The 13,451-nt window shown below is 44.2% G+C and overlaps 1 protein-coding gene across 2 annotated transcripts in view; it reads left to right on the plus strand.

Annotated features, from left to right (window-relative positions):
* The window catches only part of AKAP13 (A-kinase anchoring protein 13), a 333,471-nt gene that overhangs the window by 307,563 nt on the left and 12,457 nt on the right, over positions 1 to 13,451 (plus strand). For both annotated transcript variants that reach the window (XM_021099912.1, XM_021099911.1), the window contains 7 exons: positions 2,031 to 2,156; positions 2,273 to 2,390; positions 3,319 to 3,567; positions 6,643 to 6,719; positions 7,317 to 7,498; positions 7,619 to 7,701; positions 10,420 to 10,614. In XM_021099912.1, the coding sequence (XP_020955571.1) occupies positions 2,031 to 2,156; positions 2,273 to 2,390; positions 3,319 to 3,567; positions 6,643 to 6,719; positions 7,317 to 7,498; positions 7,619 to 7,701; positions 10,420 to 10,614 (1,030 nt within the window). The remainder of the gene's footprint in view (positions 1 to 2,030; positions 2,157 to 2,272; positions 2,391 to 3,318; positions 3,568 to 6,642; positions 6,720 to 7,316; positions 7,499 to 7,618; positions 7,702 to 10,419; positions 10,615 to 13,451) is intronic.

Genomic DNA, 13,451 nt, shown 5'->3' on the forward strand with positions numbered 1-13,451 from the left:
AAAAGATAATGTATATATACAGCACCCAGCATGCAGGGTAGATACCCAGTATAAGTCCATTTTTCTTCCTCAGAGGCTGTACCAACATCAGAGATACTATATAGTTTAAGAAATCAAAATAGTCCCAACTTTTCCCTATTGCATCAAATCAAATGGAACTCATTTATCTAAAAGCCACCTGAGGAGTTCCCATTATGGTTCAACAGGTTAAGTACCCGACTGGTATCCATGAGGATGCAGGTTTGATCCCTGCCTTCGCTCGGTCAGTTACAGACTTGGTGTTGCTTCAAGCTGTGGCGTAGGTCACAGATGTGTCTCGGCAGCTGCAGGTCCAATTTGACCCCTAGCCCGGGAATTTCCGTATGCTGCAGGTGCAGCCCTAAAAAGAAAAATAGAATAAAAAATAAAAATTACCTGCGCCATAAAAATTGACTAAGAAATTGTCTATAAAATAATTCATAAAATGTCTTTTGCCAGCATTTTCATCAAGGTGTGATATGGTTTCCATCCCACATCAAAAGCAATTTGCTAAAAATTGTGATACTTTCAAGATGTATATGTCATAGGCAGTTTCTAATGTTTCATGTTAAAACATTCTTTTTGAAAAAATAACATTGCTAGTGTAACCTTAGCAGACAGAGGGTCATAACATCCATCTGACTAGCTCTTTTTTCACCAGCAAATCTCTGCCTCACTGCAGAAGCAGGAATGACTTATTTGCTGACATTTGCCTGTGAATTGGAAATGTGTCCTTTCCTCATAACCTCCTCACTTCATTAATTCATTGGTACACTCACTCATTCATTTTTCACATATTTGCTGGGCGTTTACTCAATACCATGTGGAACCACAAAGGTCAATATAGTTTAGGCCTCTGCCACGTAGAACTCTTGTTCTAGGAGTAAAAATAGCCATGCTACAAAATAAATGCAGATGCAGTGTGGTGCAAGCTTTCACACTAATGGTCAGGGCCTCATAGAGGGAGCAGTCAACTCTGCCAGTGAGGACCTTTCCTCCCAGACTCTTCCCCTCCTGTCCTTTTCCACATCTCTCCCTCTGCCTCCGCCCCCACCCTGCCTTCAGACCTGCAGGGTGCCCCCTCTGACCTTGTAGCTCCTTGTGTTTGTGCACATCCTCTAGTCAGATCTTTGTTGGTGGGATTCATGTCTTAGCCCCATGCTGTCCATTTGTTGGCTGTGAGTGACAGCACTGGAATCACCCTGTTAGGGCACTTGCTTTGTGATGGGAGCAGATCACTTAAAACCCCTCTGCCTCAGCCTCTCTGTTGGTAAAGGGGAAAAGGAAAGGCTGCCTTGAACATTGTTTCAGACTTGGGGTAAGGATCAGTCACCGTTGCCTCCAGAGATTATTGGCACGGTGGAAATCGAGGCTTATTTACTGTGTGTCAGATGGACCACATACAGAAGCTCAGCATTTATCCTAAAGCAAACGTAGTTTCAGATGAACTGCTGAGATTGCACACATTTGGGAATGGTTTAAGGGCCATGCAGAATTATTCAGCGGCTAGCCTGAGGTAAGTTGGATAAATAGATCTCTAAGTATACTGACAGCTATTTCTGATGTCTTCCTAACTTACCATGGTGAAATTTTTAAAACTGATGTGTCATGAAAGACTTCTAGTGAGTCTCTTGTTTTCTTACTATATTTATAACAAATGGAAGTTAGAACATCCTTTCATTTCTTATGTACACAGTATTTAGATATTTCTGTGTTTATTAGTTTTTAAATATATTGATGGCCTTATTGAAATGTAATTTGTATACATGGTTTTGTGTGGATATACATGTTTATGTCTAGGAGTGGAATTGCTGGGTCGTATAGTAACTCCAAATTGAGCTTTTTGAAGAACTGCCAGACTGTTTCAGAGTGTCTGCACCATTTTAATCTTTTGGGGGAATTATGAGGAAGCTCTCTAGAGATTTACAAATAGACTGGAAACCTTGTACAGGATGGTAGTAGGAATTATAATGCTGAGTTGCGGCATAACCTCTGTTCTCTCTCCTCTGCAGTTTTCAGGAGAGAATGCAGAACGCTTAAAGAAGACATACGGCAAGTTTTGTGGGCAGCACAACCAGTCTGTAAACTACTTCAAAGATCTTTATACCAAGGATAAGCGTTTTCAGGCCTTCGTTAAGGTATTGATTTGAATCATGAGAATCCCTGTCGTTGTCCAGGGCATTGTGTCTCTGTGAGCTTTAGAGCCTCCTTCCCCACATGCTTCCTTCCTGACAGTTGGTTTACTCCCTTGCAGAAGAAGATGAGCAGTTCCGTCGTACGGCGGCTCGGCATCCCAGAGTGCATATTGCTTGTGACCCAGCGGATCACCAAATACCCGGTTTTGTTCCAAAGAATATTGCAGTGTACCAAAGGTGAGGGTTGTTGTGTTGTGTTGTTGTTGTTGTTTTAAGGGCTGCACCTGCAGCGTATGGCAGTTACCAGGCTAGGGGTTCAGTTGAAGCTGAAGCTGCTGGCCTACGCCATACCCACAGCAACTCTAGATCTAAGCCACATCTGCGACCTACACTATAGCTCACAGCAATGCTGGATCTTTAACCTACACTGAGCGAGGCCAGAAATCAAACCCCATCCTCATGGATACCAGTTGGCTTTGTTTCCACTGAGCCACAACAGGAACTCCATGGGTGGCTCTTTTGACTCAGTCTTACTTGCCAATGGACTGTTTTCCTGTGTGTCCAACAGCTCTAAGGACCCCATAGACAAACTCTTTCATGTCTAAGAGGTCTAAAAGAGATTGTTGTACCTTAAAAACCATTTTCTTGAATGAAAATGCGAAATGTTATGTCACCAGACTTGTGGTAAATGATAGCAAGAAGGGAAGGAACCACTTAGTGATTCCATCAAGAACTCAGTGACCTGAACAGCTCATCACTTAGCACTAGACTAGGAGATGCTTCCCACCTGCAGGTGATGGAATCACTGCGGTTTCTTTCGTGTCTGATCCTGCTCCTAGGCAGTTACATCAAGGATTAGCTAAATAACAGCATAAATGAAAAACTGCTTGCTCCTTCTCTCCCTCCCTAAAAGTGTTGGGTTCCTTCCACTTGAGAATATAGCATACAGTTGCATGTTATCTATATATCATTGAATTGTCTGTTTAGAATTAAAGTATAATGGAGCAGGGGGTAGGCACGTGACCTTTGCTGTGTTGGCCTTGCTCTGCCAGGGGGCCCACAAAGGGAAGACTTGCTTCTTGTGGAGCAAGAATGCAGGCTTTCCCCTCCTCCTACCCTTGTCTGGAAGGACCCATTCAAAACAGAATTATTCTTTCCTTCTCAGACAGTGAAGCAGAGCAGGAAGATCTGGCTCAGTCCCTGGGCCTGGTGAAGGATGTGATTGGAGCTGTGAACAGCAAAGTGGCAAGTTATGAAAAGAAAGTCCGTCTCAATGAGATTTATACGAAGACAGATAGCAAGTCGATCATGAGGATGAAGAGTGGTCAGATGTTTGCCAAGGAGGATCTGAAGCGGAAGAAGCTTGTGCGGGATGGGGGCGTGTTTCTGAAGAGTGCGGCAGGAAGGTTGAAAGGTGAGGCTCACTTTTGTCTGGGGCTAAAAGCACGTGCCAGAGGGGAGCAGGCCGAATCCAAGTGTGTTTGTTTAGTAATTCACCACCAGATTGTTCCTAGGGACCCATGTCCACACATCACACAGAAGCAAGTCATTTAATTGTTCCTAATCTTGTATCAAAAAGGACAGGTTTGAGAAGGCTCACAACACTGTACAAAATACAGTAAGATAATGAGGAAGCGATGCAGGCCTAGGAGAGGTGGGTGACGCCGTTGGGCTTGGGTGTGGCAAAACAGTTGCCAGGAGGGAAACACCGTCAGTTGCACAGTTCATAGACTCTGAGATTAAAAATACATCACTCATTCCAAAGAGATGTCAGAGGAATTTTCAGTTCCTGAGACCTTAGAGAAACGTAAGTTTAACTCAACAGCAACTAGATTTATTATTAAACCTTGTTACTCATATCCTTAATCTTTCTCTAAGCAAAAGAGAGCACAAAAGATACTCTTTTGTCCATTTGATTTTGGTTTTTACTTTTTAAGTGATCAGCTCCTTCACGTTAAGGAAATTAGGTTTATTAACTCATCTGTACATCTGGGTTTGCTTTAATAATTGTTTTTATCAAACCTATATTTTCTGGTGCTGTCTGGTAACTCTAACCTCACCAGTAGCCTTGGGTATACCCAGCCCTCTCCCTGGCCTTAGTGAGCTGAGTACACAAAGCAGCCCGGTGCTGTCAGCCCACTGGCATACAGCTCAGGTGAGTGAAACGGGTGCTTTTCTCATCTCCGAAGTCTAAGTGATGCTGTAGGTCACTACTGTCAGAACTCCCAAGAGTCCTTAGCTAGCGTTTCACCATGCTTAGGCCAACTATAAAGAAGTCCCAGGCGATCAGCTGGTCTCAGAGGTGAATGAAGCAGGACACCCTGCATTCTGAGATTGGGATCAGAATGAAGACGTGTAAAGAGGTTCTTGCTCCGCAGTATGATGGGACTGGAAGAGAGGTGTGGACTGGGGACTGGGAGAGGGTTGAGAGGTCCTTGTGAGAGCCTCGCTCAGCCCCAGTGAGGGTGGGAGGTGAACATGAGTTCAGTCTCAAAGGATGAAGAGGGAGCCAGACAGGTGGGAGGAGTAAGTGGAAGTGCAGAGATGAAGGGTCTGGCATGTGGAGAAGGGCGGGTGGTCAGGGTCTGGGACAAGCAGCAGAGTGAGACCGGGAGGGACAGGAAATAAGGCTGCAGCATCAGCTGGGGGCCGGGTTGGAGCGGGTGTGTACTCTGGACTGACTGCTGGGCTGACAGTGATCCTGGTGATAGGAGTGGGCGAAGAGTGGATTCAGAATCGAGGCTTTTAAGCAGGAAAAGGGTGGATTAGAGTGCATATAATTGAGCTGCCGGGGGCGGTGTAGCTACAGCGAGAGTGAAGAGGGCAGTCACTGTTACAGGGGTGCTAGGAAGGGCTTATCCAGGCAGGGCCATTTCAGAGAGAAGAAATACCCCTTCCTGCCACCAACCAGCCATGTATGTCACTGCTGCGTGGTGCACTGGAACCGAATGATCCCTGAGGCCCCTTCCTCCCAGCCCTGGTACTCAGCTGTCCTGAGACCCACAGCTGAGGACCCTGCCTTCACTGCCACTTCAGGACCAGCTTTGAGGCAGCCTGGCAGTTGAGAAGCACCTCCTCTCTCTTCTCTCCTGTAAGGATGGGTTTCCTAGAGCTGCTGCTGCCTGGAGCCAGCACTGTGTTCTTTCCTTTATACAGCATTTTATTGATTCATTCCCAAAATAAAAAGTAATAGATCCCAGCTGTTGGAATAAAGTTGTGGTCAAAGCAATGGTAGAACGATACGTTTTCTGGCCTGAAATGTCTCCAGTGGAGATAGGAATTGGTGTTTAGTCATTTTCACCCCAAGTGAACTTGTGCCAAGAACAGCCAGTACTATGTTGGGTAACCTTTGAAAGGGATGGGATTGTTTTTCTCTGATCTACTGACACTGATCATATAAACTTCAAGATCTAATAAAGTTGAAACTTGTGTTTTAGAACCTTTTTTTTTTTTTTTGGCAGACACCTGAACTATTTAAAAGTAAACTTTAAAAAAATTGTCAAAACTAATGGTAGTACATGGAAAATTACTCTAGTCCAGGCTGAAAAACTAGACCTCCCTAGGAATCAGACATTCTTGCTTCTGTTTTCTTCATAGCTTCGCAACGAATTACACAGAGAGGGGACCCCAGTTTTGGCAAAAGTGGTAGAAAAGGCCAGGAGGGGCCTGACCACCCAGAAGGGAACTGCATATAAGTCAGCCCGTTCTTTCTCTCCAGGGAGTCAAAATAGGCTCCCCTCTCCAGAATGAGGGTGGTACAGAGGGGCCGGCCTGTTAGATCTCAGTAGATGGCCCACCCCCAGGAACAGCACAGTTTGCCCTCAAGGAGGTAGTGGAAAGTGTCACTTCATACTCCTAAAGAATTAGAGCAAGAGTTTGTGACATTCTTTTGATTCCTGGGCCCAACTAGAGATGTTCATCTGGCTTTTGTTCTGTTTTAACTGAGATGCAGAGAGGTTGAGGTTGTCTGTGGTGTGTTGGAACTGGGGCTCAGAGAGGTTCTCACAAGGACTTTTGCTGCCAGTGGCCATTGTCCAGCCATCCCGTCCTCCCAGGGGTATGGAGGAAGTCTGCCTTTCATTGAACCGAGATATTCTTCTACCTCACCTTCTGGCAGCCTCCCTGTCTGCTGTCCCACGCCTTTCCCAGTACTATGATCAGAAGTGAAGAGTTAGTGACCTGAGCATTTTGTAGCATATGTTGCCATTAACATCTGTTGGAGTCCTGCTTCCCAACTTTTAAAAGTATTTTGTTCTAAAAACCTTGCTCATGGGATATATCGTTCCAGCACAGAGTGCTTTTAAGCCTTCCTACAACAAAGCTTTGGTGATAAATCCCATCTTAAAATGCTTCTGAAAGTCTCAAGACCAGATCCGGGAGGAGTGATCTCCACCCCATGTGCCCGTGGGTGTGCTGCTGAGTTAGTCTCTAATAAAGCCTGAAGGCTCTTGCTGGTTCTGCTCACTGGTCTCTCCTCTCCACTCTGCAGAGGTTCAAGCGGTCCTGCTTACTGACATTTTAGTTTTCCTTCAAGAAAAAGACCAGAAATACATCTTTGCGTCACTGGTAAGTGGAATTGTTCTTCTACTGTTTGTAGTTAACAGTGCTCAGTTTGCAGTTAATACGGGGAGGGTGAGTCGTGAGTGTAATGCAGTATTACTGCTCTCCCACCCCTCAGACTTAACTGGCCCAGGACAGAGTCCTCCAAGTTATTTCTTACATGCTCTTGCAGTTTTCTGTCCACCTCCCCCCACCCCCGAGTCTCCCAATTATTTTTCTTTTTCCTCATAATCCTTTTGAGGGCCTTTGGTATTTGATCTAAAAAGAAATCTGTCACTAGAGTATTGCTCATAAATTGTTTTTCAAATTGTGCCAATTTAAAACATTTCCAACCAGATTCTGTGATGAACCTGAAAGGGCTCATCATGTAGAAAACATGATTCGAACCTTTATAGCCTTAAATTTTCGTTTCCTTTTTGGAAATCTTTTTTCTGTTTGATAAAGTAAGTGAAGTAATGAGTTATTTCTTTTTCTCCCAAATCTGCCATTGTTTGTTAAGCCATATGCTTTTAAAGGGCAGCTAGTCTTACCTTAGTTGGAAGCTGTCATAAGAGTTAGACTATTGTATTCATGTCTTATGTCCGCCCTCTCCCCTTTTTCCAGGACCAGAAATCAACAGTGATCTCTTTGAAGAAACTGATTGTAAGAGAAGTGGCACATGAGGAGAAAGGTTTATTTCTGATCAGTATGGGGATGAAAGATCCAGAGATGGTGGAAGTCCATGCCAGCTCCAAAGAGGAGCGGAACAGCTGGATTCAGATCATCCAGGACACAATCAACACCCTGTGAGTCAGACCCCAAGCCCATCCTTGCTTCCTGATGCCCCTGTGATTTCATAATGGACTGGGCAGCCGTCAGGACCATTGACATCTTAAGAGTCTTCTGTTTTGTTGTGGTTGTATTAGGAACAGAGATGAAGATGAAGGAATTCCTAGTGAGAATGAGGAAGAAAAGAAAATGTTGGACACCAAAGCCCGGGAGTTAAAAGGTAAAGCCGGTGGAGTGGTCTGAGGCCCTGCCTGTGGGGCAGGTCAGCCACACAGAGCCCCGGTTGTGTCTCGGTCCCAGAGCCATCCCAGCAGGAAGGGGAGCACCCAAATCTGAACTGATACAGGTCCTGGTGAAAAGCAGCCATAAGAATGGATCTGGGAGTTGCCGTCATGGCGCAGCAGAAACAAATCCAACTAGGAGTCATGAGGTTGCGGATTTGATCCCTGACCTCGCTCAGTGGGTTAAGGATCCAGCATTGCTGTGAGCTGTGGTGTAGGTCTCAGAGGCGGCTCAGATCCTGCGTTGCTGTGACATAGGCCGGCAGCTGTAGCTCCGATTTCATCCCTAGTCTGGGAACTTCAATATGCTGTGGGTGTGGCCCTAAAAAGAAAAAAAAAAGAATGTATCTGATGCTCAATGGAGGGGATGTTGATTCTCTTGTCTCAATATCAGCGTCCCTGGACCCTGGTGACAGTCTTTGTACTTTGTCACAGAAGAATTTTCCAGAATGCATGGTCACATCTAAGATTAAAACAGGAAGGGGAGAAAGTCCTTGGGGGAAAGAATTTTCCAGCTAATAATGTGTATCAGTCACCCATCACTGTGCCATGCATCCCAAATGTGTTAGAAGTGGTTTGGGGAGAAGTGTGCCTGTGGGTTATGTTTGACCACTGTCTGTTGAGGCCCTACTGTTTCTTATAGTCTTGTAAGCATCCTGGAAGACCTGTATGCTAACCCCCCACTGTGCAGAGAGAAAGCTGAGGCCCACAAGGGCCAAGCAGCCCAGCAGAGCCCGGCCTCTGAGCCTGGTGCTCATCCCTCTTTGCTGTCGCTAAATGAATGTTCTGAAGTCAACACTACTATGCTTTGGGTAGAAATGAGGCCCAGAGTCAAATAAATGTAAGTACCCAGGCAGTTCAGTTAGTCCTTCAAGCAGGGTGAGGTGGTAACATTCTGCCTCAGAAAGGAGGAAGAATAAAGATGGACAGATTCAAACTGGAGCCATCATGTCAAATTTCTTGGCCTGTGATTAGGATGACAGAGATCAAAACTTCCCTCTTTTCACGTGTGTGAAGCACCTGGCCAGGCGTAGTGCTAGGTGCTAGGGATGCAAGGATTCCTAGAACTAAGTCCCTACCACTCGGAAGCCCACACTCTGGCAGAGGAAACATACATAAAAGACAGGCCACCAAGTGGTTTAATAGACCATAGGCACATAGAAAGTGTTGGGAGCCTGCCTGTCCTAAGTCTCGCAGAGAAGCTGACACAGGAGCTACATCTGAAAAAAATAAGCTCACCAGATGAAGAGTTAGGTGAAAAGTGGAAAGGAACTTGACATGTCTACCAGGGAGTGACAGGTTTGCCATGTCCAGAGAGATGGGGCTGAGTGATGAGAGATTAAGCTAGGAATCCACCGCATCTTGAAAGGCAAATAGAGAATGATAGCATTTTTTAGCAAAATTTAAACTTAAAATTTTTTAAATTGGTATTGAATCCAATTAAGAGAATTGCTTGGGGGATGGGGTTGGAGGAGCCCACTGGGAGTGGAAAACCCAGTCAGGAGACTCTTGGGATACGTTTGGTGAGAAAGGGTTGGTGTGGGGTGGATGTAAGGAACTGCTGGGGGTGGGGGACAGGGGAGAGGAAATCTGTCCCAAGTTTCCAGCTTGGTTAATGGGGGTGAAGCAGTTGACTGAGAAGAGGTCACAGGTTTCAAGGAGGAGGTAGGGTGGCAAGAATGGAGGACAGAGGTTTCTGACCTGTAGAGAACGAGGTGTCTAGGCAGAGATGGTGGGACACTGTGGTCTGGTGCTCAAAAAGTGAGTAGGATTTGCTTTGCTTCTTGTGAGTTATCAGCACATAGGAAGTAATTGAAGTCATGGGAGTGGATAAGATCCCCCAAAAGAAAGTGTGTAAGGTATAGAAGGCAGCCTAGGATGGGCTACGGGGGAAACCCAGATACTCATTCGGGGACAGATGGCAGGTCTGTGAAGTGCCAGAGAAGGAGTGGTAGGAAAAGACTCAGCAGTGTCCTCCAAGCGGGGCGGGAAACAGTTTTAAAAGGAGGGAGGAGTCATCCCATGCTGCAAAAGAGGAAAGACTTCATTGGATTCAGTATTGAAGGATAATCTTAGGAAGAGCATATGCATAGTGATGGGCAAAAGCCAGAAAAGAGTGTGGGTTAAGATGTAAAAAAGGAGGCAAGGGAGTTCCTGTCACGGCGCAGTGGTTAACGAATCCGACTAGGAACCATGAGGTTGCGGGTTCTGCCCCTGCCCTTGCTCAGTGGGTTAACGATCCGCTGTTGCCATGAGCTGTGGTGTATGTAGGTTGCAGACGCGGCTCGGATCCTGCGTTGCTGTGGCTCTGGCGTAGGCCGGTGGCTACAGCTCCGATTCGACCCCTAGCCTGGGAACCTCCATATGCCGCGGGAGCAGCCCAAGAAATAGCAAAAAGACAAAAAAAAAATAAAAGGAGGCAGGAAAGTGGAACAAAATGCAGACTTGTTATATCAGAAATTCTGGTGTTTTCCTAGATAGACCCAGAATAATTTTTCAGGTAGAAATTACAGCTGAAAAACTTGGTAACTGCCTTCATGATGAAGGGGTGTGGAGGGGGTGTGTGTCTGTTCTTTGTTGTCCCATGCATTACCACAAGGTGGCACTCATGTCTTAGTCATCGCAGCTCACCAGACCACTTGTCCCTCCACTTGCAGAGCAACTTCAACAAAAGGACCAACAGATCCTGCTTTTACTGGAAGAGAAGGAGATGATTTTCCGGGACATGACTGAGTGCAGCACTCCTTTGCCAGAGGATTGCTCCCCAACACACAGCTCTAGAATCCTCTTTCGCTCCAACACAGAAGAGGCTCTCAAAGGAGGACCATTAATGAAAAGTGCAATAAATGAGGGTAATTTACATTCAGCATCACCCACTCTTTTTCTCTTCCCACGTTGGTTTACATACTAATATCTACCAGTTCTTTCTCTTGCAAGATGAAACACAAATATAGAAAACAATCCAAAATACATTTTTCTTTAGTAAATGATTATCAGGTGAGCATCCTTGTACCTACTACCCAGGTCAAGAAATAGAATGTGGCCTGGAGTTCTCTTGTGGTGCAGCAGGTTAAGGATCCAGCACTGTCACTGCAATGGCTCAGGTTGCTGCTGTGGCCTGAGTTCTGACCCTGGCCTGGGAACTTCCACATGCCATGGGCACCACCAAAAAAAAAAAAAGGAATGTGGCAGACCGCTAAAGCCCTTCCACATGTCCTGTCTCCCTCAGAGCTCTCTCCCTGCCTCCAAAAAGGAGAAGGTATTAAGACTTTTTACAATAATCACTTCAGGTTTCTTTGTGGTTTTCTGGCCAAGTGCCTATTCACAGACACCATGGTTTAGTCACACTCCTATGTTTTTGATAAGCCTTTTAAGATTCTTCATTTACAGTCCTACCTACCCCCCAATCCCTTTATCCTTGGGCTTTTTAACCTATAAGTTTCTCTTTTTGGATTTTTATTTATGCAGTAATTCTGTTTTTCTGTCTTCTGTTTCTTTCAGATTCACAGCTGGGTTGCGAGGCTCAATTGCTCAGACCCAATACTTTTGGCAAACTGTGCTCTCACAGTGTTGTGCTCTTTCATCTGGAGACACAAAGTGTCTCATTTTCTTTCTTTTTCTTTTTCTTTGTGTGTGTGTGTGTGTGTGTGTGTGTAATGAGCAAGACAAAGGGATAGATGCTTAGGTTTACCAATTTTCAACATAGTTGATTTATGGTCATTCTGTGAAAGTGACCAGAACTTTTAAAATATTATTATAGTTTCATGAATTTAAACACATGTGATTGACTTCAAGTCATTGCATTTCTTGTCCTTATTAAAAGTTCCAAAGCTCTTTGCAATGAGCACCTCTTTGTGTGGCTCCTGAGTCCTTTTTTGGATGCCACCGCAGTAGTCTTTGAGAGCATCTTTGCTATTTGGTATATTAAGATGTTCCAGGCCTCTCTTGTTTTCTGGCCATATCTGGAATTAGCCATTTCTCTAAGAAGTTCTGGTCTCTTTTAGTGGAAAGTGATGTTTTGAGACCACAGTCTAGGTACTACAGATGGTTATTGCTGCTGGGGTTTTCGTTGTTACTATGTTGAGCCTTTTCAGTGGACCACTTGGGAGGAAGTGTATGTGGCGGGGGTGGGTGGGGTAGTGTATTCAAACTGATATATGTTTAGTTCAAATTGTGGACTATAGCATTTTTACGTAACTTCCATATTACGTCCGTATCTCCTTTCTTCCACATTGTGAATCCTCGTCCTCAAGCATACATCATAGAAATAGAATATCCTGTATTTACATACTGGCTTTGTCCTATCTTAACACACACATCAGAAGAACAATGCTAATACTGTTATCACTGTGTATGACTTTTATATGCTATCCCCATCCTTCTCCGCCCTTTTTTTTTCTTTACCGTTATACTGTGTCTACACTGTTAACTTTTAGCTCTGACCTATAATCCTCACTCTTCAAGAACCACCACCACCTTTTATGTGAGTTCTCCCTCCAGTCATTTTGGGTGTCTGAGGCATATTCTTTAGTAGGTGTCTCAGGAAAGGCTCGTGAGGATAATATACCGAGTCCTTGCGTATTGGCAATAATTTTGTACCCTTTATACTTGAAAGTCTATTCTGAATATAAACCTTGGTTGTGACGTTTTCTTCCTTTGGATATCTTTATTCTCAGATACATCATTCATTTTTTTTCTGGCATAAAGAAGGCATTGCCAGCAGAGTCTGATCATAATTTGATTTTCTTCATAGAAGTCACATGCTCTTTGCCTAGATGCCCAAAGGATTTTTTTCCCCTAAATCCAAGTAGTTTGTCTAGAATATGCCTTGGTTTTGGATATTCTGGGTTGATGTTCTCAGGTTCACAGTGTTCTATTTTGATATGTCATTTCAGATTTTTCAGATTTCAGAAAAGTCTTCTTAAATTACAATTTTTTAGAATTTTTCTTCTTCCCTGGCTTTGATTTTCTTCATGAACTCCCACTATTCATGTGTTGGGTCATCTTTGCCTGTCTTCAGTACTTGCTGCTTTCCCATAATACTTTTTATATCTTCATCTTTTTAATGTTTAAATAGTCTTTCTTTCACCTATTTTCTTAGGTCATTTTCTTTTGGGTTTATTTGCTCTCATATTCTAGTTTAGTTTTCATTTCTAAAGGAATATATTTTTTCCTTTGGTTTCCACTGAGTTTTGCTGCCTCCTTTCTGTGTTTTCTGATTCTGACTTAGGTTCTTTCATGTCTATGTCATTTTCTCATGTTATTAGCGCACTTATTTTACAGACATGTCCTTCTGATGTGCTTTGATCATGTGTAGGGAAGTTGTGCCTCTTGATCTTTCTCTTGCTCCCTCTTTTCTTAACTTTGTGTAGGATTTGACTTTGCTGTTTCTCTGTTGCCGATTTTTGTGTGAAATAAATTTCTCCAGTTATTAGGCTCACATGAGGTTTTTTCACTTCACTAGACTCTTCTATTGTTTTCAATGTTTCTAGAAAATGCAATGACTCATCTTAGGAGATTCCCTACCTCTGTTTCCTCCCTTATTCCATCTGGACCTTTTTTTTCCTTCATCTCTGTTGTTTCTCTCCTGCTCAGTTTTTATTCTAGTTTCAGCACTCTCTCCTTTCTGTGGGACATTGCTGCTCTAGAAAAGACTTTGAGAATTCAGATGCTTAGACTGTTCTATCTA

The sequence above is a fragment of the Sus scrofa genome, chromosome 7 (assembly GCF_000003025.6).
Source record: "Sus scrofa isolate TJ Tabasco breed Duroc chromosome 7, Sscrofa11.1, whole genome shotgun sequence".
NCBI lineage: Eukaryota > Metazoa > Chordata > Mammalia > Artiodactyla > Suidae > Sus > Sus scrofa.